This window comes from Carassius auratus, chromosome 29, assembly GCF_003368295.1.
Source record: "Carassius auratus strain Wakin chromosome 29, ASM336829v1, whole genome shotgun sequence".
In the NCBI taxonomy this organism is placed as follows: Eukaryota; Metazoa; Chordata; class Actinopteri; order Cypriniformes; family Cyprinidae; genus Carassius; species Carassius auratus.
This window is the reverse complement of record NC_039271.1, coordinates 11,572,560-11,599,574: the sequence shown is the minus strand read 5'-3', so window position 1 is coordinate 11,599,574 and position 27,015 is coordinate 11,572,560. Positions and strand designations below refer to the sequence as shown.

Sequence of the window (27,015 nt, the reverse complement as noted above, 5' to 3'; positions counted from 1 at the left end):
TGTGAGGATTATAGTTAAAAGCTCATTTTTTAGTTAATTAAGAGCTCATTAGGACGTTTTCTTATGTGTTTGCTAAGGTTTTCTTAGTAGTTTTTAATATGTTTCTATGCAGATGGTAGGGTGTTCTAGATAGTTGCAGAAGAGATTTTTATGTAGTTTCTTAGCACTTTTTTTTTGCGTTTCCTGTCTATGTTTTTTTGCACATTGAAATGCAATTTCTAGGGTACAGTGGGTAACTGCTAGAGTATTGCAAAGTGGTTACCAACAATTTTTATAGGAGTTTTTAGTATGATACTATAGTGTTGCGGGTGGCTGCCATGGCATTACCACACAGAAGGATTTTCAGAGTGTTTTCTTCAATCTAATCGCACAGGAAAATGTAACTATGTTATGTGATGTGATGTGGATCATATAAAATCAAGCTTTTTAGCGCCAACTTAAACTTAACTGTCATTGGAGCGTAAGCAGACAGCATAAAACATTAAATACTTATGAATTGCCATGAGATTAGTTTTTTAGTGTGTTGGCATGCGATTAGTGATTGTTACGCCATTGTCTATAACTATGCACATAAAGTAGCCTCACATCTAACCACAGTAAAACACATGATTTGTTCAAATCACTAACATTAATAGGACTCGACTGTTATAACCCTAACCACACAATTAACATAGTATCATATTCCCAGAATTCTCAAGAAGCACAAAAAGGGAGACAAGTCTTACAATTGATGAACTTCCATCACTCAACTTTAATAGATCATAAGATGATGTAAAAACTACATTGGCATATGTAAGACAAACACTCTTCTATATGTACTATCCACTGGACAGTCCCCTTCAGAATGACGAAGAAAAACACAGTCCAAAGACATCTAGCTAAACACCTCTGGGTTGTCTTAACTGCTTCGCTTGGCTTCCTTCTCCACTGCAAAAGGACACGTCACACATCGCAAGCTAAGTCAAAATGCATAATTAGCAAACAATAAAAAATGTTTTGTCTTCCCTTCATTTGTTCATTGATAAAAGAATATAATTAGATTTTTGTTCAACGTAGTGTTGAGTGTAGTAAAATAGATCTGTATAAGCACTGCACAGTTTCTCCCGGAGAGGATATCTGGAACATGGGCGACAGCGGGTGAACACCATCAGGGAAGTGCAGCAATGCAGATGGAAGTGATATGAAGAACAGAGCACAGGTACAGTTTAATAACAAATCAATAAATTAAATACAAAATAAATACAGATATTACATGAAGAAATATTAATAAAAATATCTTGAATATTCATGGAAAGGGCTAATATTAACGTCACATCCCTCTGCCCTGCCATATGTTATTTTCTCAATCAGTATCATCTTGTCGTCCAACAAAAAACAAGTAAACATCTGTAGAACAAGACTAATTACTTTAAAATAAAAATCATTTCATTCCCAGAAATTCTTTTCTAAAAACAAGTGTTAAGTAAATTAGGGGTGTTCACTTTTTTTTGTTTTTTTCTTCTACTGATCTCAATGCAGTCTGAACTTTATAGGAGCGACTGTTACAACAGATGATATGCAGTCCAGTTACATTCTGAATATGATAATACAGAAACTGAAAGAGATTGTGTCAGATGAAAAAACACTTTTTATGATGTCTGTATAGAAAATGCTTCATAATATATACAATAAATACTTATGGTTATACCTTTTAAATATCGGACACAAAACAACAACAGCGTTGATCTCGTTGAATGTATTGTACTGACCATTAATAAGTACTGAAATATTTTGTATATTATTTATAACTTTTTATCTGTTATAAAATAATTTGACAATAATACTTTTTTACATGAATCAATCTTGGTTCGTTTTAATTTCTAATCTGTAATAGCAACAAAATAAAAATAGGAGAAAAAAATTTGAAACTACAAATATGTTTAATTCTGGATAGAGAACTAACATGAGCTAACAATTCAATATTTATAAATTACATAAATAACAAAGGTATTATAAGAATAAATGCTTTATAGTTTTAGTTTTTAATAGTTAATGCAATAGCATATGCTAGCATACACAACCTGACTGTAATGTGTCTACACCTGACGCGACAGCTAAAGTCTCTCTACACTAGACGTGACAAAGCGTCCGTTGAAAATCATTAGAGATTTGTGTCAGCACATTATAAATAGAACGCAGCAGCAGTTTACTGTCGGGAATTTGTCGCGCCGTGCCACATCCACATACAGATTCGGTTGTCGCCTCTGGCTTGCTTAGTTGGGGTCACTTCATCTAAAGCGATATCATTGACTTGATTGCAAATAAATGTACAGACACTATTTAAACTGAACAAAGATGACATCACTGAATTCAATGATGAGCTGCCTTTAACTATCATTTTGCATTATTGACACACTGTTTTCCTAATGAATGTTGTTCAGTTGCTTTGACGCAATGTATTTTGTTTAAAGCGCTATATAAATAAAGGCGACTTGACTTGTATTTTGTCGCGTCGCGTCATTCCGCTCGCGTCCGATGTAGACACAGTATAATGTTACCACATAATATTACATAACATATACAGACTTCATAGAAAATGTCACACAAAAGACAATTTTTAATTTCAGTAGATATATATTTTAAACTGGAGAAAGAAAAAAACTAATTGTACTCCAAATATGGTTAAATACAATTCTGTTAGCCCTTAAAGATACACATGTATAATAATGGTATTTATTATGTAACACTAAATCAAAACTAAAAATGTTTTTTTTTTTTTATGAAATATTCTTTGTTGAGATTGATAGTGCTGTCGTTAACCGTGTATGACTTGTTATTTCTTATTTACTTCTTTTTGTTTTTCGAACCACACAGGAAGACAATCCACTCAAATGTACATGCTCAACTTTCCCTCCAAATAAGTACCATTCACATTATCCCATATTTTTCGCCACTGAGTGTTTTAGATATGAATTCTTTACTTTTATTCATCAGGCAGTGTTCACTTCTAACATCTAAAAAAAATAATAAATTAATAATAATAATAATAATGCAACATGTTATAATCCTGGAGTGACGTGAAATACGAAAATGAAAACATGAAACACTTCAGAGAAAGCGAGATGAGATGAAGACATTATACAGTTAACGGTACAAAAACACTCAAGGGTTTTTGGCATATTTTAAATACAGGGGAGACAAAACAAGTTTTTGGATTCCGGGATCAGGCACTCAAAGAACTCAAATGGCCTTTTTGTTTGTGTTGTTGGGAGAGCCGAAATAAAAGAAGAATCATATATGTACAAAAATCCCTCACTCCAATACTTTGAAAATCATTAACAGGCATCGGCATGAAAATACTAAACTCTTCACTAAAAAGGCTAAATTCTGTTGTTATCGTAAATACTTTGTTCTTTTATCTCTATTAATACTGAAAAATTATCTCATGTTGTTGTTTCTTTAAGTTTGTATGCTCACAAGTACACACAAAATGAACAAAATGAAAACATTTCCCTGTCTCACTTTAACCTGAATTATTATGGCAAACATTGTTCATCAAAAAAAATAAATCAAACAAATGTTTATTCGATATATCAATGTACAGTGCTCTTCGTTTCATATGTCGCTTGTCTTCAGCTATAACTACGCTAACCTTCTCGATAACTAAACGCGAAACGATTATTCCCCCCGATACGCAAACACACCAAACCCCAGTAAAAAAAAAACCCCGCAAAGCATAAAAAGAAATGTTTCTAACTATGTAGAATACTTATTTCATATACTTGCGACTGCATCGTAATATAGTCATAAATACATTAAGGCCGAGAAAAATAATACATAAAAAAACGGGGAATAAAAAAAAAATCTTGTGAGCACTGTGTGTTGGCTTTAGAAAAAACGTATGAATTGAGTGACGCTCATAATCTTGTCCACTGTTTTATGGTAAGACGTTACCAGAAGAAAATGCACGTTGGTTAGATATCAGCGTCCGTGTCTCTTTACAAAGACGTTCGGTGGTCTTGTAGCGAGAGTTGTTCTGTGTGTTTGTGTGGGTTTGGGAGTCAGTTGTTGCCGTGCGGCTGAAGTGTGGTTTTGTGCAGTACTGCGGAGGAGCCAGCTGTTGGCGCCGTGGAGCTGGTGCCCGAGGCTTTGATCCACGGCAGCGAGAGCAGCGACGCTCCGGTGGTGGTGGTGGCCGTCATAGTTACTTGGATCATCTGGTCACGCTGGATGAGTCGGATCAGAGTCTTGAGACGCTCAAGGGACGTCTGAGTCTCCCGTTTCTGACCCAAAAGATGCTCCTTCTGCTCAACGCATTTCTGTTGAACACAGGTTTCAAATGATTTACTTAGATTTTACTAAATATGTCTGACAGAGAAATGTTTTTAAACACTCTTTTTTAAATCAATTGATTTTTTAGTCAATATTTCAACTATTTTGGCCCATTTTCTTACAGTGAGAGCATCGTAGAGGTTCTTGTCCTCTTCACTCAGATGTTCACACTCTAGTTTCAGCTCAGTGTTTCTCCTCATTAGCTTCCTGCGTTCCTCCTCTCTCACTGCACAAACACACACATCATCATCGTCATCATCACTCGTGAGTGCTAGTGCATTCAGATGTTTGACAGCTCACCTGTTTTATGTGTAACATACGACTGGATGAAGTTCTGGGGCCAAGACAGGTTCTCTTTGTTCAAAACCTTCCAAAAAAGAAGCAGAACAGAGAATGACCGGATTCAGTTTGTCTTCTTTGCACAAACAAAACCTAGAGAAATGCACACTTTCATTTTTGTTCAGGGTTTAGTTTTGCATCACTTGTGTGAGTAAAATGTATTCTCTCTAGCGTACGAATGAATAATTCACGAAGAAAAACAACACTTCAAACTTTCTAAACAACACCGTAATAATTATATTGTTCAACGTAAAAAGCGAAAACTTGTAGAACATTATTGTAAAAAAAAACAAAAAAAAAAAACAATGCTTATAAATAAAAAGGTATTTTTAAAAACATTATATTGTCTTTTAAAATACAGTGTAATTTGATGGAAACGCTTTACAATAGGGTTAATGTATTAACTAATATTAACAAAAAATGAACAATACATTTATTACCGTATTTATTCATCTTTATCAATGTTAGTTCATGTTAATTAACCGTGCATTAACAAATGTTAACAAAGCACAACTTTAGATTTTAATAAAGCATAAGTAAATGCTGAAATTAACATTAAGATGTATAAATGTTGTTAGAAGTATGGTTTATGCTTAGTTCATTTTAACTAAAGTAGTTAACTAATTAACCTTATTGTAAAGTTTTACCAATTTTATTTTATATGGTCATGGATAGTTTTACATGCGTTCTAAATCAAAAACATCTTACAGACATTTTCTAAATGTCTATTTGACGCCTAACAGGAAACGTTCTAAAGACATATTGAAAAAAATATGTAAACTCACGCATTAAATAGTCGTCTCTAAGATGTAGGCATGCTATCAGGGATAAGGCGACTAAATTTAATAATGCTTACCAAATTAAAGCTTTTAACTGTAGACATTTTTATATTTTTTCTTCTAAAATAGCTAACTGTTTACAGTAAAGAATATAATTATTCCCCTAAATTATTCCGCTTACCCCCTTAATTATGTATTTGTGACAAAAGATAATTTTCAGTATGACTTGGGCACTTTCATCAAAAATGTTGAATTTATTTATGTTATAATTATGACATAAGAGGACAGCTATATATATATATATATATATATATATATATATATATATATATATATATATATATATATATATATATATATATATATATATATATAATTTTCTAGTAAAAATATCAAATTATTCCTAAAACAAGATAAATTTATTCCTTTAATAACTGCATGAGACAAACATTTAGGTTGTATCCATGCAGAATATTACATTGTCCAGATGAAATGAAAAACATCAAATAAATGTCCTGCAGACATCCTTGTGCTGTTGGGGGTTTTATAATGTGTGTGTTCAGAGCAAAGAGGAACATACTTTCTTCTGGCACTTGGGGCACATCCATATGCCCCTGGTGGCAGTTTTGAGAAGTGGATGCAGGCAGTCAGGGTGATAGGCGCGGGTACAAGTGTGGCACGGCTGAAGATCTCCTTCCTGTTTACACACTGCACAGTGATCATCATGCTGCCGCTCCTCCTATGTCACACACACACAACTGTCAGGAATTGTTTATATACACTTTTAATATTACTTAAAGATATAACAATTAGCCCTTTCACAAAAAAAAAAAAAAAAAATCTTAACATTTTAAATATTCATTGCCTCTTTTGTGATTAAGGAGTGCATAATTTTAGAACACATCACATTAGTATTTTCACTGCAATGCATCAGGTTGGTCACATGAAACTCTGTGTGCTTTATGATAGTGCTACTGGTTTAGTTGATTTTTTATTTTATTATAATGATCATGGTAGTTGATCAGTATTTTTGTTTACGATGAATTTTTTTAAATGATATTTCCATTTCAATAAATTGAATGTCTTTTACTAACTAAAGTGGTTTTACCGAATACTTAATAAAAAAAAATTACTTGTGTATACATTTGGTTGAAGCTGTAACGTATTTCAATTGTAATTTCCTTAAATAGTATTTCAATTTTACTTCATTTTTAAAGTACTTTACCCTGAGAAGTGAGTATTGTAAGTGTAAGTCAAATGAGAAAGTACCATAACAGTGTATTTTGTGTGGGTATGTTCCACAACAGAAAGTCATCTGTCAACTGAACAGAAGTGGTTAATTAAATGACGCCTGAATTCACGTTTTTCTGTGATATATTTTGTTCATTTTTGTATATTTAAAACATGTCAGAACAATATCTGAAGATCTTTCTACATCATTGTCACAAGAGACTGACAAACAGAGAGCGATGATAGAGTAAAGATGTACCTTCCAGCAGAGCTCCTCAGAGTCTAGCGTGTGAGTGAAAGCAGACAGTAGGTTAGTAGCCGTCACACTGACAAAACTGACTTATTAGAGTTAAACAGCAATGTTGGCGAAATGCAGCAGGTTAAAGCAGTTAGCATTTAGCTTCATTAGTCAACCTTTCATGTCACTGGTTAAAGAACTATTAAGACATGTGTATTTATGATGAATGTGTGACTAATTTATCCTTTTCAAACACATTTCTGTTTATTCCATGCATTACTTTTAAGCTCAACCCCATTATTTTGAAAAGAAGTAGAAATCTATTTTACCTCTCGCCGACAGAAACATCGCACTGTTCAGGTAATTGGAGGCAAGTCGTTTGCGCTGAAAAGCAAGATACAAGATGTTTACAAATGAACAAAGCCATAAAACGAACATAATTTAAAGAAATTATGACTGGGCAGACAGACCTCTGGTTCAAACAGTCCGCTGTACGCAGGGTTAGCTGTGCTTCGCCTTTTTCTCTCCTGCCGTTTACTCTGGATCTCTGACAGAAATGAAAACACCATCTGTGATGGATCTTTAAACCCCAACATCTCAAACTGAGTCCTTTACTTAGTTTTTGTTTGTGGGGTAATCAGCAAACTGCAGGATTTATTCATGCTTTTTTATGCTAGGTTGGAGTTATACACAATGATTTTCTGTCATGGTCTATGGACCTCCTAAATAAGCCTTGGCCACCCATGTATGAAACTATTTCTCTGCCACTAAATGTAACTCACCTTCCAAGTGTTCTGTGGTGACCAGGCCTAGTGCGACCATGAAGGCAATTTTCTGTAGGACAGAAGGTTAATAAAGTTAATATATAAAACATTGAACTACCTTTGATGTGAATTAAATTTTTTCTCTTCAGAATTAAATTCACTTGACAACATCCAAGCACCAGCAACAGTTATTTGGGCTGAATTCAGGGCAGCGGAGAGAAAATGGCGCAGATCAAAAGATTCAGCTGATCTCAGCAGGTACTTTATCAGTCACTGCTAAGTTTATTTTCCACCAAAGTTCACACTGCTAAAACTAGCCTCTTCCATAACAAGATCAACAGAGCAAACTCTTAAAAACCTTCAATACTCTCCTTTGACCCCCTCTACCACCTCCCACCACCTTTTTACGATTTTGCTAATTACTTCACAAACAAAACCACATCCATCAGCAGTCTCAGGAAACCCTACTACTTTAAAAAAAACCTACACTAGACACCTCACTTAATGACAGCTACAGGCCTGTGTCTCTCCTTCCTTTCAAAGCATTGTTTTCAAGCTAGTGTCTTCCCTCCTCTCACAAAACAACCAGCTGGACAATGACCAATCTGGATTTAAAAGTGGCCATTTTAGAAACCACTTTGCTATCAGTCAGTAAAGCTCTACGGAGTTCGAACCTTCAGTTCTCTTTCTCCTATATCTATAAGCTGCATTTGACACTGTTAATCATCAAATTGTTCTGTCCACCTTCTCATCGCTAGGCATTACCAGAACTGCACTCCACTGATTGGAGTCTTACCTCACAGGTAGGTACTTCACGGTTGCTTGGGGACGAGAGGTATCCAAATCATATCAACTGGTCTCTGGGGTTCCTCAAGGATCAGTTCTTGGACCCCTCTTCTTCTCTATATTTACCATATCACTGGGACCCATCATTCATGTGCATGTTTTTTACCTATCATTGTTATGCGGATGACACACAGCTCTACCTCTCATTTCAACCAGATGATTCCACAGTACCTGCTTGGATCTCAGACTGCCTGATGGACATATCGGCATGGATGAAAGAGCAACACCTGCAGTATACCACCAGTTTACCATTCAACCAAACTCGTCAACGATAATCCCATCGAGTTCGGACAGCAATCTTAGGCTGATCCTTGAAGATCACATTTCAAAAACAGCAAGATCATGTAGGTTTGCACTACACAACATCAGGAAAATCAGACCCCTCCTAACAAAGCATGCAACACATTCTCTCGTTCAGGCCCTTGTCATATATATATATATATATATATATATATATATATATATATATATATATATATATATATATATATATATATATATATTTATATATATATATATATATATATATATATATATATATATATAATATAGTCTGAGTTCAAGACTATATTTTCAGGAATATTGTGACTCGGCTTAGACTAATAAACTAATTGGACTCAATATTACAAGTATTACAGCACAGCAACTGCCATGCCGATCAGATGGTCTGTTCATGTCTAAGTGCACTCGTCATATCAACAATTAATTGTGATACAATTTTTTTTTCTAACAGTTGAAACTGCTTGTGAGTGTACCTCTGGTTCCTCCTCCTTTTTAGCTGGGGTCGAGGGGTCAGGGCTTGGCTCCTTCACAGGACTGTTAGTTTGTGAGGTCGGAGAACTCTTGGAGTTGCTGGGAATCTGGGGCTGAATGATTATTACCTGGTTACACACATTAAAAATCTTAAATTAACTGAACAAATACGGTGTATCTTATTAGCATTTGCCACAGCGTGACACTAACAGCATCATGCAAGTTCAAAACTAATTTGGCATGCTGCGCAGCATGTTTAATTGTTAAGTAGGTGATGAAAGGTCTTCTAACCTTGCTGTCAGGGCTGAAAATCAGTGGTTGCACCTTAATGGCCTCGGTTACTCCTGACACTCCATGGGCTACTGGCGAGGCCGCTGAGATGATGGCGTAAGCCACCCCTTGACTTGCAGATGCTGTGGATGTGTTTGGCGCAGACAAGGGCAAGGAGGAACTCTCTTCCTGCCCGTTGGAGAGTCTCTCGTGACTGAAGGTGCTGTTGGCAGTTGGCAAAGATGCGCCTTGGCTCTTTGGGCTGACCACAGCCATGCTCTGCAGCACGGCCAGCGTTTGACCGGACTGCTGCTCTCGGCATGGGCTGTGGGGAAGGCTGTCTGGAATAAGAGTCTTTGGCCTGACCTAAACAGACACAGACCACAAAGTTTAGTCCCCAAAGCAGCAGATGGCTCTTGGCTTTGGCTTGAAATCATAGGTATACATCCATCTGAGGGTCGTCCAGCCCATAAAATTATGATTAAAAACCACACGGTGTATTGATAATAACAATGTTTTATACTTTAAATAATTGTGTAAATGGTAAAACAACGCAAAATGCGTTTTAAAAGATTCTAAGTCCTCCCCTCCCTTGCCTCACATCTGCGCTGAGGGTTGAAGCGACCCCAATAATGTGTATTTTAGCCCCTGAAAGATTTTTTAGACATACACTTGCATATATGTAAATATGCAATATTATTCAGAAATCTTTGTTGATGAAAAGGATACTACGTAAGTCAACCAATCGACTTACTCAGTTTAATTCAATTAATTCATGAATCAATTATTAATTACAAAAACAAGAAACTCTCTTAAATGAAAGAATAAAGTAGGAACAAAAACAAATAAAATAAAAAAATGAGGCAGTTATGAATCTCTATTATTCGCAATTTTCAGCTGCTCCCGTTTTATTATCTGCACTTGACACTTGCCGTGTCTTTGACGTGTTTTAAAAGTGTCTGCTATGGAAATGATTTGTAAATAATACGTTTTCATGACTAAAGGGTTGAATGTTATTTAATGCTGTGTATCACCTGAGGTAGCACACTGGCTGAGTGTCCTGCCAGCCGCTGCAGAGAGCTGATGTGAGGCACCTTTATCGGGATCGCAGTGAGGGCTCCCAACATCTGTCAGACAGAAACCAAACACATGATGAGACAGGGATCATTTCAGATGTTAGGAGGACACAATGCAGTTACTTCATCTTCTGTTCAAGCAAACCAGCCGAACAGGACAGAAGAGCCAGATTCATTTCCATGAAGTGGTTCCTCTTAACTGTGCTTCTCAGGAAACTGAAACCAAAACTGGTCCACACACATTCTCTTGGGATTGACTCATTTCATGGCTCATTCTGAGTCAGTAAGTGTTTTAGTGAGGTAGTTTAACTCATGTATTGATCAGAATAAATCAGCGGATCAGTGGGTTGAAAGACCAATCTGTACAGTGATTTCTTTATACTAATCTGTACAAGTTTTATTAACCCTCTACTAACCCTAACCCTAACCCTAACCCTAACATCTACATATGAAACTGCATTAAAAATGCTAAACCGTTCCATATTTTCTCTTTTTATGAAACAAGCATTCAAATAATCACTGAAGTAACTAGCATAAAAGTTTCTAGTTTGGATCTGACGCTGACGTCTACGGTTTCAGTTAAAACAATAATAATAAAAAAGGTTGAAACCGCATATTCTCTAAGTAGGTACTTTTTTGAATACGCTCTGATTTTGCAACTATTTAAAGTTTTAAATAGCTTTTAATTTAAACAATTAAAAGTGTGTTCTATGTTGTTTATGTGCAGACGTACTACATTAGTCACATTGTTACTGTCAATCAGACATATATAATAGTATTATATATACACTAAGTATTAAACTACATTTGTTTCCTAAGCTTTAGTTTGCTGTAGACGCTCTAATGTCGTCCATGGCCACTGTGAGCACCAATTTTGTACTTTATGTCCAACTGTCACAGGGGGGTTATATAACCAGAAGAAATCAAGACGAGAGTTTGAGATGTGCTGCTTTAAAATCCCTCTCAGTCACTCATCTCTGTCTATTATGCAGGAGCGAACCGACGTGAGGAGGGGGGGGGGGGCAGCCCGCGGCCTGTTCCCATGACAACGGTCCGGATGAAACGTCTTGCTCCGTCAGGGCTGTGATTTTAGTAATTGCTGAATCCCAGCAGACAGAGAGACGGCAGTAACCTTGAGCTGCGGCATTCAGCTTGTATTTTGTGAAAGTACTGAATTAAGCAGTAGGCCTGCAGTGAATTACCCATCAGCCCATGCAGCTGCCATAAGATGGAAATGTCAGGTGAACGCTAACAATTCTGCTCTTTCCGGGAATGTCACGGACCGTTTGAGGATTCAGAGGCCCGATTAGACCAGTGTAGGACAGAAATTTGGGTTTGCACAGACTTTTCACACAGAGGAACAGGCTGAAACATCTCCAGCAGGAGTTTGTGATCAGTCAGAAGCTATAAAGCTTATTCTGGCCTGGAGCCCCGTTATGATTTGTAAATATAAACTGAAGGTACCATTTTTAACGGTTTACCCGAACATTTAAAATGCAGTGGTCTATTTTAGTGGTAAAAAAACCCCCCAAAACAAAGTATTTCAGGTTTGGAATGAAACAAGTTTTTAGCTGTATTCACTAACAGTCAAATCTGACATTTCTATATTACTGTATGAGACCTATATATATCCTAATGTGCAGAAAACTAAATAATGTTTAATGAGTTTATTAATTTTTTACCTGTTTTCCAGTAAAATAACTTCAAATCTTTTAATTTTATTTCATTTATAAGTTTATTTTGTATAATAAGCCTTGTTATGAGATCAAACGGTATTATTAACTTCAAATTCTGATTCTACAATTCATCAATCAATCTAAAAATGTTCATGCAAGTCTTCCCGAGGCATTTTTTAGTAAAATGCTGTGGTAAAAAAATGACACTAGATATTGTTATTAATTGTTATATTGCCATAAATACAATTTTTTTCTTTTTCCAGTACAAAAATACCAATACGTTCTATGACAATATTCTACGAGGAATATAAAATGAAATAACAAAAAAAAAACCTGTAGGTAACCAAAATTGTTCTTATAATATTAAATTAAAATGAATATATTTAGCAGACGCTTTTATCAAAAGTGACTTACAGTGCATTCAGGCTATACATTGTTAACCTAACATGTGTTCCCTGGGAATCGAACCCACAACCTTTTGCACTGTTAACGTAATGCTTTAACGCTGTGCCACAGGAACAATAAATAAAAACAATGACTTGTTTTATCGCATCTTACTAGTGGTTCAGTACCAGCAGACTCCACAAGGAGGCGCTATGAGCAGTTAAAATACTCTATTTAATAAAGCCACTATCTTCAGCCGTTTGGCCTACAAGGAAATGTCGCTTACAGATGACTGTTCTACAGCTGGAGAGGGAAAACTTCAGTGATGTTTATCTCAATAAAGTTGGACCACAAGCATATACATGAATTATGATGTTTTTCCGCACAAACTTAAATTAGCCCTTTGCTGGGAAGGACAGCTGACTTCAACCATGGAGACAGACAAACAAACAATCTTACGAAGATGAAATTAAACTAACATCTATTATTTTGCAATTTTGAAAATTGTCGTACCACAAAAAAATATTATTTTACACGTCGGCTGAACCAGGACAGTAATAACCTTCTGGAAATGAAATAAAGCAGTGAAAATGTATCATTAGAACTCCCCTCTGCTTTTCTCTCCGCATATGTAGACGCTGTGCAATTCAATTAACACTTGACACTTGCTGTTTCACTGGTGTGTGGGAGTTATTAGTGATGCTCTTTGGACCGGCGTGTGCTACTGTGCTGTTTGTAGCACAGTACAGCGGGGCATAAACATCGGCACAGAGCCCAACTCTGTTTAGGTGGTTTGAAGGAGCGCTGTAAGCCTACACTAGATTCATCTGAGGGGAACATTTCTGAGGCAGTCTACACTAGAAGCGTCAAAGCTGCAGATCATAACACAACATTTACTAACACTGATAAATGGAAAAGAAGGCATGGTTTTGAACTTTTAATTTGACACAGCGTCTTAAAGACAGCGTTCATGCATGAGAAGCTGAAAACAGCAAGATATGGCAAAATGGTTAAAGACTGCCATCCAAGACATGCTTACATAAAAAAAAGAAACTGAAAAGCAGTGCAGTGAAACACAAAAATTCACTTTTCTCTCCATTTCTGTTACCAATGGCGTTTTGGTTCCTTGCCACTGTCACCTTTGGCTTGCTTAGTTGGGGTCTGACAACATTGTTAACTTAACTTAGCAGACTATTAGAAGAGAACTGAGCTGGATGTTGACGTCACTGAATCAACAATGAACTGACTTTAACTGATAAAATGACTGGTTTCTGTTGTCCTCTTGCATTTTCAGCACACTGGTTAACACTGTAACGCTCTTGGAGTGTCATACGAAGTGCTATATAACTAAATGTGACTTGACTTGAGTTGTTTCAACAATGGTAATTAAATCTATTCAACTGATTCCTGGAAACCAACATAAAGAATTTCCGCTCAAAAAATAGGTCTCTTTTGTTCTGCACTGACATCAATGCAAAACAGCAGAAATATACTTCTGACTGCTACTTAAAAGTAAAGACATCTGTAGAAGGACGGTCAGAGGGAGGTTGTAAATCAGCAGACAGAAGAACGAACTTCCTTAAAGATGTGTCGCTGGACTCCATTTTTAAAGTGACGTGACATACAAGTATGGTGACCCCTACTCAGAATTCGTGCTCTGCATTTAACCCATTAACGCACAAATTATATGTACTTTATTATTGTAAGGTGTCCTTGAGTGTCTTGAAAGGTGCCCATGATTGAAAAAAATTATAATAGTAGAAAAAAGTAAAACACATAATACAACTATTTGCTGTTTTATCCTTGTTGTTTTGTTCTTGGTAAAACTACTCCATATGGTACATGTGTGCTGAAATTAAGCAGTTAGCATATGCATCCACACCGGACAACAATCAACTTATTATCCGGCTCCAAATGACTGGCCAGGTGGTCTGAGATGTCTCCCCCCTCCTGTATTCATCAACAAAACAAAACGGCTGTGATTGGTTCTCCTGCTCCAGTGTAATGGGTATTTCAGGGCTTGAATCGGCGGGCAGCTGGGAGAGCTGAAAACAGCTTCACTCTCCCAAACAATACAGCTATAAAAGGCAGTAAAACAATCCCAGCGTTCCAGCAGGGGGAAGGGAGAGAGAGAAGGGGGCGGAAGAGTGAAAGAAGCAGCGGAGGGGGCGACTACTCATGCGAATAAAGAGTCTCTTTTGTTGGGAAGGTGCTATTATTTATAAAAGACCAGCACCAGGAGACACTACAACCAGAGCAGAGCATATTTTTGATTTGATCTAAACAACAAGCCTACGGGTGACTGTACAAGATTTGGAAAACGCGTTGTTTTCAGAAGTTTGCGGACAGATTATTTAGACTATTTCAACAAAATAGCCTGATAATAAGTGACAGAAGTACAAATGTATCACGATACTGTCCTTCGAGTGTGTCCAGTGTTGTATGATCTGAGTAAATAAAAAACGTCTGTAGACGTCCGAAGAAAAAGTGAGTGAGTGAATGGAAGAGTGAGTGAGCGAAGAACAATATGCCAATACCTTTAGGTCAAGTTTGAACTAAAAATTTAAAATACAGTATGTTGTTTACGGAAATTGCATGATTAATTGGAATAAAATGTATGTATAACCATGCACTGTCGCAGCTGTGTGTTTACTGTCTTCATGTTTAATCAAAGTTTTCCTCATTATTTTTAATTGAGCTACAGCAATAGCTCAATGTCTGCATCCATATTAGGGATCTCCTGGAGCGTCATGAGATATATTACTTCTGGGAGGCAGTTTTGGAATTTCTGCACTAATGCACCTTCCAGCTTCCAGTATGAATGAAATATTACACGTGTTTAGCACTCAATAATGCTCACACCAACCTATTTTGGTTAAAAATAGGGAAATAAAAAATTTTCTCTAATGAAATTTACACTGTGGGGATGTATAGTAGTTTAGTAGAGGTCTCTAAGAACTGTCCAGGGCTGTGTTTCTCAAAAGCATCGTAAGTTCATGGCAGCTTTCTTTGGCCAAGGCCCGCCCAGGAGGCCATTTGACTGACAAGTCAAACAACCAATCACAGTTCGTTTCGTTCAGCGTCATGTATCGGGGCATGGAAATGTTGCAACAATAACAAACCGGTGTGTAAAATTCTCCAACGTATTTTAAAGATTCTATGCGGCAAACTTCAAATATTTCACATACTTCTGAAAACCCAGCGTTTAGTTGATCCTGAAAAGCGCTAGTCATCACAGTTGTAAACACTACAGATTTCTTCTTCCGTGAGGGGGTTTGGCGCCACAACATCTTTGTTTCCAGGTGGAACAATTCTCCTGTAAATCCTGTAGAATTCAACCAATCCGATGATGACTTCGACACTCCTGAAGTGCTTCCAGATTTATGTCCCACATGCATCAGACGTTTAGCCAATGGTCTTTGGATGTGACGTCTGAGGCTAGGCTTATGATGCTTTTGGGAAATGCAGCCCAGGAGTTTTTTTCTCAGTGGATGTATAAGAGGCTGACATTGCATATTAAAGGCACGGACTTCTGACCTCCTGGCAAAAATTAAGAAAGTGTTGCTGTATATTTTATCATAATAATATAAAATGTTATGATAAAACCTTAAACCTTTCTAATGGTTTATAGTTACAGGTATATAGCTGATTAACAAGAGTGCAGAAGCACCCATCCCTGATTGTAAGCCTAAAACAGATATTTCCTGAAAAGTTACATCTCTCAATTACATCTCTGATTGGTTGATTGGAATGTTGTTCCAGGATCACCAAGGATGTACTTGTTGTACTTGGCGAAATCACGCTCACCTAATAACAATACCAATCTTTCTTATCAGTCACTGATTTACAAGCACAATCTCAATTTTAACCAGAAAAACGAACATCTGTCTACAAATTAGGGCTGCACAATTTTGGGAAAATGTACCCAAAGGTTACAAGTGACGTAGGCAAAAGAACCGAACCAGTGTTTACAACGCAAACCTGCAAAAAAAAAAAAAAAAAAGAGTAAGATAGCCTTTACAAAAAAGGTCAATCAACTATGTCGGACGACTTTGAAGTTGGAGGAGAAAATGAGTTTTTTAACAGTTTTTCTATACTATAGACAAAGTGCTAACCGTGCAAGACCTTTCCAACGTGATTACATAATGTATGAATCTGTGTGAATGTCGTGAGGTTGAGGTCTGAACTATTTCAGAATGATGAAGTATATCTGTAGAGGTTGTGATTGGAAGCGCTTCGGATGAATGTACTGTATTTGTGGCTGGCTGATGTTAGTATAGTGTACCTGTGAGCGGCTGATGTGCTGTCCAGCGGGTGTTTGGAGGTTGATGGGGGACGTCTGGAGCGTCTCAGAACTCAACGCCTTTTGTCCATTAATGTGTGCTGTCACCATGGAAACAGGAGTCTTCGCCGGCACCACAGAGATGGCGATGCTCTGGCTGGGCGGCTTGATGAGGGCGAGGGGTTTGGCGGCCGTCCCCACAGGACAACTCCTGACAGCGAGCTTCTGTCGCACAAAACACACAAACAGCAGCAGGTCACTAACCCTGAAAACACTGATAACCTTAAGACCTCGGCAGTGGATTCAAACAGGCCATTCGTCTCTCGAGTTTTCTTTTTGAACCAGCGCGATTCATGTCAGTTGTGTACGCACATGCTAATTGTCATGCATAATCAAAGTATCTGCCCAATTTCCGTGTATTGATTCTTGTTCATGCTCTTGCATCAGCTCAAGTTCAGGGACTCGGATTTAAGTGTGCACTTTAACGCAAGTGTGTTTCTTTGTTGTTCAAAGTCTGCTTCCATTTCCTCTCATTTACCTTGGGAAATAATACAGCACATGATCAAACAGTCTTTAAACGCAGAAAGTAGAACAACATTCACTTTCATGTGCGAGCTGTTTAGAGCCAAGCACACTGCAAATACAATTATTAATCAGTATTTGAGTCATTTTTTCAGTCAAACAACCCTGAAACAGGATAATTTAGCCTACGTTTTAATAAAAGATTTAGATATTAAGATTCGTTTTAGAGAATACCTCATTTAATTTGTGTTATCCATTCAGTATAAACCTAATTTATTCATATATGTGTTGTTTTCAAGTTAATTCAAGATATATTCTTTGAAATCAAGTATTAATTATCTCATGCAGAATTATTTCTACACAATGAAATGTATCTTGATTTAAGGGTTTTTAGGATTTCTAAGAAAACAAATACACTAAACTTGCTTTAAAGCATAAATCGATTACGGTCAATGCTTGTGAAAATTAAAAGCTATTACCGTATTTTCCGGACTATAAGTCGCACTTTTTTTCATAGTTTGGCTGGTCCTGCGACTTATAGTCAGTTGCGACTTATTTATCAAAATTAATTTGACATGAACCGAGAGAAATGAACCAAGAGAAAACATTACCGTCTACAGCCGCGAGAGGGCGCTCTATGCTGCTCTGTGTTCCTGTAGTCTACACTGAAGACACAGAGCGCCCTCTCGAGGCTGTAGACGGTAATGTTTTCTCTTGGTGCTTGGTTCTAAATAAATGCGACTTATACTCCGGTGCGACTTATATATGTTTTTTTCCTCGTCATGACATATTTTTGGACTGATGCGACTTATACTCAGGTGCGACTTATAGTCCGAAAAATACGGTAATAAAACGTATTAATACTTCTAAAAAGTATACAGTTTATAAATATATTTATTTTTAATAAATAACTATTTATTTTTCTGATAACAAATCTTAGTGTATTACATAATTCCACTTCAGTAATTTTAAAAACATTTGTTTAAGGATAATTAAATATTGTACTGGAAAACAAGTCCAGTTTTGACCGAGTGGATTATAGAGTCTGACGGTGCATGAGGAAGTGTCATCATTGTTCTACACACAGAACCCCTCTTACCCTGCACAATTCACACTATAAGCGCTCTGAATATTTCATATTCCATTTCTGTTCTCATTTCTGAACTGCTTTTATGGTTTTCTGAGAACTGTGAGGGGGAAGGGAGCAAGAGAAAGGGAGAGACAGGTCTTTCATATTCAAAGGCCGTCTATCTGTAAAGGAGCTTTTTCAATATGTTTTCACATGTGAGCACCTACAGCCAGTAAACCCTGACTGACACACATATTCATAATGTAAATTCAGTTTATGACTGAAGAATTGCATTGCCTCTGCAGTGTGATGCGTTTGCATTGCTCTGACTGCGCAATATACGTTATCAAGAATTTTATTCAGATCACGGTCAAAGCTGCAAAACTGAAGGAAAGACCAAACTTGCTCACGGTTACCTATGGCCAGGGCAGGACTTAGTAAGGGCGGGGGGGCCTGGGCTTGAGGTTATGTTTGGCCCCTATACCTACACTTCTTTCTAACATAGCAAAATGGAATTCTCTAAGTTGTTGTTTACTATACATTTGCAATCTTGCAGATATATATATAAAAAAAAAAAAAAACAGAAAAAAAGGAAGAAAAAAAACAGGACTTGTTTGTGTGATAGGCTAAGTCCTATATCATAGGCAAGGCTATGATATAAAAATGAAAAACTCATGAAATAGATATTTTTTTATTTAAAATCATTTTAATTACATGTCTTACCAACTATGTATAATGGCAGTAAGATATGAGAGAGCACTCAAAACATTAATATATTAAAATAAAATCATGCTCTGTAAAGAAATGAGGTGTTAAAATTTGAGAATTTGTAATTATCTTCATAATGTGCGCTCTTTGGGGCTAAAGTCTTAATGGAGCTGAAGTAGCCATGTGATAACAAACTAATCAGTGCAGATGCGATTCAGAGTCCTTCTTCTGTGTGAAATAATCATAAATACCAGTTTATGCTGTTTGATTGTGGCCTCAAAGGTGGTAGTTGTAAACTGTAGTAGCCTCGGCTGGCCCGTTTAGATCTTCTGTGCAGGGTTGCCAGGTTTACACAACAAAACCCACCTAATTGCTACTCAAAACTAGCCTAAACTAACCCAATTGGGTTTTGAGGGGGTCCCATGCTAAAAATTGCATTTTAGGGGCTAAATATCATGTTCTTTTGGTCGCTTAAACCCGCGGACATGAAAAACAACCCACAGAAACAGTGTTAAAGTAGACCGATTCTGCAGGGAAACCGCGGACTTGGCAACACTGCTCACGTGTGCAGTCAAACAAACATAAATGGGCAAAGTCGGGGCCCTGGGTTGCAGCCCACTCGAGCCCAATGGTAAGTCCAGCCATTCCTATGGCACACTGACGACCATGTTTCTAAGGAATGAGGTCTTAAGAGGAGGTTAAAGGGAGAGGGTGGAGTATAGAGGGGATAAAAGATCTCCACAGAAACACAATTTTTGATTTGTTTTACAAAATCCCCTCAATTCTGCACATCGAACAAACATGCTAATGTGGTAGAAACACATCAGGATCCACTTCTCAGTCTCTCATTCCCTTTTTTTTTGGAGTGTAATACGAATTGCACAGTAAAAGTAGCTCTACATGCATGATGTTTTAGTAAGTACAGACGTTAACGCTCTGATTATGCGAAATGTGTGTCAAATTTTCATGTTGAGATTAATTGCTTATGCTTTTATCATGGTATACGATTACGGTATTGAATACGGTATTGAAATTAAGTTTAAAAAAAGAGGTCATAATACAGTATAACAGATTTCATAATGTTTTTTCTTACAACAAAAATAACTGAACATTTAAATACAATAAAGTAATAAAGAAAAATATATCAAGTTTTACAAAGGTTAAAGTGCAAAAAACTATAAAGACCACTAGGTACCACTTACAATAAGACTTCATCAGTTAACCTTTAACATTCACAATACTAGGACCAGCCAAACTATGAAAAAAAGTGCGCCTTATAGTCCGGAAAATACAGTTTATTTTGCTCAGAGACTAAAAGTTCTGCTTTGTCTTTATATTTTCGTATGCAAAATTGTGTAAAATAACACAATATTAACTTCTTACGGAACTGTTGTATAAGTCAAGTCAAGTCACCTTTATTTATATAGCGCTTTAAACAAAATACATTGCGTCAAAGCAACTGAAATACATTCATTAGGAAAACAGTGTGTCAATAATGCAAAATGATAGTTAAAGGCAGTTCATCATCAGGGACATTCTAACTATGTTCTCTAGGCTCCATTATGCAGTGAGTTGTTGCCCTGCCTCATATTCATCATCAGTCAACCGCATAAGGTCTGGGGCAGGGCAAGTGCGTTAAATGCGTTAATATTTTCACCGTGTTAAATTACCAGCCCTAATATATATGTAACTTATATACACACACATTACATGTATATGACGTTTCATATACAAGGGTAATCTTCCAGCATACTCAGCAACAGTGAGTTGACAGGTGTTGGTTGACGATCTGACATATATACACACATTAAAGACTTTTACAGCGCTATAATGAAGCGCTCTGACTTCTCTTGCCTCAGGCTAAACAAATCAGCCACATGTCTCATGTCAACACTGAGCTTCCAGTTTCATTATTCCTTATAAACAGAATGGAATAGAAATGCTCTCAGATATAAGACACCTTTAGGGAGACACTTTTATTTAAATTCTGTCATTAATTACGTCCCAAACATGGAGGACCTCCGTTCATCTTCAGAACACAAATTCAGATATTTTTGATGAATCCAAAAGGGAAAGGGGCTTAATTTGGCATCAAACATCCTTTGCAGAAGATTTATAGAGCTGGAGAGCTGTAGAAGATGTAGAGTAGGTTACATCCAAATGACCTGAGCACCTCCTCCCATCACTAGAGAATGGGATAATCCGGGTCTGCCTCATGCTGTGTGATTTGGCCTCAACACCGCTACCCTCCTGCCAAACAACAGGCCATGAGCCAACCCTCCACTCTCTGTGATGATACGACTATGTGCACATCAGTCAACACATCAGAAGACATAAACCTATCAGTAAGAGCTTTAAGATTATTTTTGCTCAGGGACTTCAAGACTGTTTGCAGCTTCGTCATAGCCATGACTACCGCATTCAATCTGGTCCACACTAAAGCTTGTTCCAACCAAGAACCGCCCACTTAGACAGGAAATACAACTACAACTAAAGTGAATCTTCCAAATGAGACATTTAAAATGGAAATGGGCACTGTAATAATACACAAAAATACAGAATATTCCTTTTTGTGTGAGCTATGCCTTTAACAGAATACAAGAACATGTTCAATACACAAATACAAGTCAAAGTCTTTTAAATGCCTCCATCTCATTTATCTTGAATACCAAAAACATATTTATTTCATCACGTCTGATTAAAGCACAGCTCTCGTTCGTTTTTTCTGCACAATGAAAGGGAGCTTGAGCATTGCACTATATTCAGAAACGGATCATTTTCTCGCTTTAATAAAGCTGCCGTTCAATATTCAGACAGCTGCCTATGCTTCTGCGTTCTGCCTGTGAGATTCAACACAGCACTTCATCTCAGAAAGCATAACTATTTCATTACACGCACACAAATGAAATGCCAAATGTGAGCTCCTGTAGCCTCTATGACTGTTCAAGAAATCAATCTTTACTGAGCTATCGCAGGCGTCCGCGTGTGAATGTGACGAGTGAAACTACATCTTGTTTCTTTTATTGTGTGTGGTGGAGCAAGACGGCCTGAGTTCAGTTCAGTTTGACTCCTCTGTTGGCTGGATAACAAACAGCTTGCATCATTTCCAGTGTCATTTTCCAGATGAAAATGTGCCACACGCTTGACGTTTCGTCGATGTTTGCTAACATTTATTTCCAGTGGAATCGTGCATGAAATCTTGATTAGGTTTCTCTCCCAGGAAATCTGTCTTTTACTGTTGTTTGCTATTGTGAGGGGAAAAATGGTTCAACATTACGATTCTTTCCAAAACATTTCTGGATCGATCCACATAACAACAAATAATTTGAATTTAATAATTCACATTCAGGAGCCTTTGAGATAATTTTAACAGTCAAGAAAAAACAGGCTAAATAGGTTTCATTCTTCATCATAAACCATTTCACATTTTATAAAAATAATAAATTAGGTATGCATGATATTATCAGAATCAGGTGATAAAGGCTTAAAATGCAAACATCGTAAAAAAAAATTATTCTGATATGCCTTGTAAATACGACTAATAGCTCAGGGTGTACTAGCGATAGGATCACATCAACAGTGTGGTCATACTTGAAGCAAACCTTTGCCTAAATGTTAAAGTGACACGACGTGTAGCCAGATATGGTGTCCTAGATCCGAACCTCCGACATTTGGGTTACAAGTTCGACTCTCTTACCATTAGGCCACAACTGTAGTCATAAATTCACAAGTCTGTTTTGATTCAAAGGTCATAAGCTATAGCTTACATAAATACAAAAAAACACTTGTAAATGAAATCATTTAATATATGCAGATTTATTTTTGAAATGGATTATGAAAACAAATACAAGAAGGTTTTTATACCTTAAATATTATTATTGTTATAATGTCTGATAATGTTAAATCTACTAATAAAATGTAAAATTCCAACAGCATCTGTCTGAAAAAAAATACACTCATTAAAAAAGGAACATTAATAATGTTTATTACTTCTAGCAAATAAGTTTCTGCTCAAAATGTAAAACAAATGGTTTATGATTTCTAGACAGGAGAAACTTGGTGTTGTTTCAAACAAAAGGAAATATATCGGTATCTGTATTGGCATCGGCTATCGGCCAAATTATCGGTATATTCCGATATCGGCAAACATTTTATAGCGTGCATCCCTAGAATAAACGTATTTACATAAGACTCACAAAATGTCTTCCACTTGGAAGTAGATCTTTCTCGTGCACATCCACTGAAAAAACAACGTGCGCATTTCTTGACTTCAAGTCAAGTCAAGTCAAGTCACCTTTATTTATATAGCGCTTTAAACAAAATACATTCAACAAAGTTTAGTGACATTTATGAAAGTTTGTGACATTTCATTTACACAAAACATTATAGGAGCATATACAACTTTAACCATAACAACATCGCTGCCTACTGTAGAACTGCCTATAGCTGATCGACTAACTTCACACGGTTATTGATCTGAACTAACTTGTATAAATGATACTATCGTCTTTAAACATTGCTCCACAGCAGAATCTGAACAGTCTCTTTAGCAGTTCACATAATTATGTTGGCTTGGCAACAAGCCAACATACTGTTATGCTATTTAAACTTCTTCTTTTTCTTATTATTATTTTTCTGACAGAAATTCTAAACGCTACTCCTCCTAGGGCTTTAAAGCCACAAGCCCCAAACTCGGCAGACACCTGCGGGATAGAGCGGTGCTGGTTGCTATATCTTTTCAGACTGATCAGACTTAAAGTTTTTTTTTTTATTAATTTTTAAATGTCAAAATACATTACCCATAGACTTACATTGTCTGAGAAAAATTGCGCCCCTAGTTGCAATAACCGAGATTAAAGGGAGGAGTCGGGTTTTGTTTCACTTTTAAACCGGTTAAAAATACCAAGTAAATAATACAATTTCCCTCAAACTGACAAGCTAAACCAACATATCTGATTATTACAGGGGTTAGGGCTCATTAATAATTGATTTCTGGGCAGAGAGCAGTCGAGAGAAGAATCACGGCTGCTCATCTCATGCTGTCTCCAGGGAGCTCACAACGAGCGAATTCATTCTTATTTAAGACCTTTTAAAACGGCGATTGCACGCAATCCACACGTTAGAACATACCAAGAGCTAAATTCAGATGTTTCTGAACTGTTTAAAGTAATAACATGATATATTCGCGGCAGCCAAATGTCCGCGAGCTCGATGTATTTCTCTGAACACTTGAAGTCCACATGACAGCCGCGTTTCGGGGCGAGATCGGACAAATAATAATAGGCTACACATTTCATTCACACTGACAAGCTAAACCAACATATGTTATTATTACCGGGTCAGATCTCATTTATAAATTATGTCTCTGGCCAAAGAACAGCGAGAAAGACGAGAGAGAAATGAGCGCGTCATCAGCATTTTTTAAGCGCTTCCAAAAATAATATCACAGCGAATTGCACTAATCCACCCATTAGAACACAACAAGAGCAGAATTCAGGTGTTTTTTAACTGTTTATGTGGGCAAAATGAAATATAATTTGACAGCGTGATACAGCTTATGAATACTTGATGTCTGGGCAGAGAGAAGTCAGAAAGACGAGAGAAGAATCACGGCTGCTCAGCTCAGGCTGTCTCCACGGAGCTCACAACGAGCGAATTTATTCTTATTTAAGACCTTTTATAATTAAATTATATCGGCGATTGCACGCAATCCACACGTTAGAACACACCAATAGCTGAATTCAGATGTTTCTGAACTGTTTAAAGTAATAACATGATATATTCGCGGCAGCCAAATGTCCGCGAGCTCGCGATGTATTTCTCTGAACAAGTCTAAATAGAGAATTCACAGCCTTTCACATTAAAACCCTGCAGCGAAACGGCACAAAACAATTAGAAGAATATATTATACACATGAAAATGAGCGTTTATATGTGCTTGTGAGATTTTATCTGTCAGGCTGAAGTTCTGAACGTCACATCAATTGCTATCCATCGTCACAACATGATAAAGTCATTTATATATATTTTTAAGAGCTTCTTAAGATATTAATGCACACAATCCACTCATTAGAACAAAACAAGAGCAAAATCCAGGTGTTTGTTGAGCCGTGCAAAACGAAATATCATTTGACATCGAGGGGAAAAAAGTAACTGTAACTCCATGAATACTCAACGAAGAGACAGAGATATATCTATAGAAAGCTTGACATGTCTACTTTTAAACCAAACAAGTGCTGCCGAACAAATATTCTGTGATAAAGTAATCCATATCAAAACAACGCAATGTCCTTTTTTCACGTCTAATGTGTGGAAGGCCAAGAGGGTCAAATACACGTGAATTTTAACGTGTCTCTGTGAAGGGTCTACTTTTTTTGGATACAAACATAATAACAACAAAACTTTGGGCACTTATAAAATAAAGATAACAAACAAGGTGTGCTGTCTGCAGACTTGGTCTGCGCTGATCTTCATTTACAAACACGTCATTAAAATAAACTGTAACTCCATGAATACTCAACGAAGAGACATGAGAGATATATCTATAGAAAGCTTGACATGTCTACTTTTAAACTAAACAAGTGCTCCCGAACAAATATTCTGTGATAAAGTAATCCATATCAAAACAAAGCGATGTCCTTTTTTCACGTCTCCTTTCATTATATCTAATGTGTATGGAAGGCCAAGAGGATCAAATACACGTGAATTTTAACGCGTCAACAACACGTTAAATACGTGTATTTCATGCGTAGACAACACGTATTTAATATTATTTATTTATCGGCGCTGCACAACATGGTAAAGTCATTTATAAAAAATTTTGAGAGCTACTTAAAATACTATATTACTCCAATGTTATATCCAATATTATTTAAAGTGTTAAATAGTGTTGTTTACAAGTGAAAAATCAGCAGGTATTTAACATGTATTTCACGTGAAATACACTGAAGTACACCTTAAAAATCAGTATGAAGAGGTCAATGTCATTGGCTGCTGAGGACTTGGGTCAAACCACTTCTGTGAGCTTAGTGGTTGGGGTGTACCATTCATAGACAGGCAACCACCATTTAACATGCTATAGATCAGCTTATTCAGCCTTATTATTTAGTCTTTTTTCGTAACTGTTTTGTATAGCCTATAGAAATAATATATTTAAGTTTCAGTTTAATGAAATATTTATTTTTTAATAAATATTAATTAAAATTTTGTGGTGATAGTATAACGTTTATAAAAGTTACAGTATTTTGTAATGAAACAGGACTTTTTGTTTAGCTCTTGACTCACCGAAGTATACTATATATAGTGTCCCTTCTTTAATTTTTCAGTAGTGTGATAACTTAAAATATGTTGTCAGTACTATTAAAATTGATTATGGTTTTTGCATGACTTATTTCGCATTCAGCTAGACAACCCTGTCGTAGCTGTTATCATAGCCTAGGCTTTTTATTAAAAAAGAAAACAGCAAGGGACCATGGAAAAAAGACTGTTGCAGGTGTATTTTTTATGGTATTATTATTTTTTATTTTTTGCAGTGGGGCAACTCAAGAATGTTGGGCATACAAGTACTGTGGCTCTTTTGCCCCATGGCCAAGATGGCCAAGCCAACATCAAAGTTAGTTCACTAACTTTTAATTCTAGTTGATTCTGCAATTTCCTGTTTATATCGGTGAAGCTAATTTCACTTAATATGTATAAAGCACTATAGAAATGAAGGTGACTTTCCTATACTCAATTTCTATTGACGCGTCAGGACAGGCATATTATTTTAC

General features: G+C 36.6%; 1 protein-coding gene across 2 annotated transcripts in view; it reads right to left on the bottom strand.

Moving 5' to 3' along the window:
- Positions 1-731: 731 nt before the first annotated feature.
- Positions 732-27,015, bottom strand: part of LOC113048076 (PHD finger protein 21B-like) — a 40,509-nt gene continuing 14,225 nt past the window's right edge. For both annotated transcript variants that reach the window (XM_026209580.1, XM_026209581.1), the window contains exons 2-13: positions 16,952-17,173; positions 10,565-10,657; positions 9,552-9,896; positions 9,263-9,388; positions 7,680-7,731; positions 7,368-7,444; positions 7,227-7,281; positions 6,919-6,941; positions 6,010-6,168; positions 4,612-4,678; positions 4,434-4,537; positions 732-4,298 (exon numbers count right to left, since the gene is read on the bottom strand). In XM_026209580.1, coding sequence (XP_026065365.1) covers positions 4,041-4,298; positions 4,434-4,537; positions 4,612-4,678; positions 6,010-6,168; positions 6,919-6,941; positions 7,227-7,281; positions 7,368-7,444; positions 7,680-7,731; positions 9,263-9,388; positions 9,552-9,896; positions 10,565-10,657; positions 16,952-17,173 — 1,581 coding nt within the window. In that variant the 3' untranslated portion in view covers positions 732-4,040. The remainder of the gene's footprint in view (positions 4,299-4,433; positions 4,538-4,611; positions 4,679-6,009; positions 6,169-6,918; positions 6,942-7,226; positions 7,282-7,367; positions 7,445-7,679; positions 7,732-9,262; positions 9,389-9,551; positions 9,897-10,564; positions 10,658-16,951; positions 17,174-27,015) is intronic.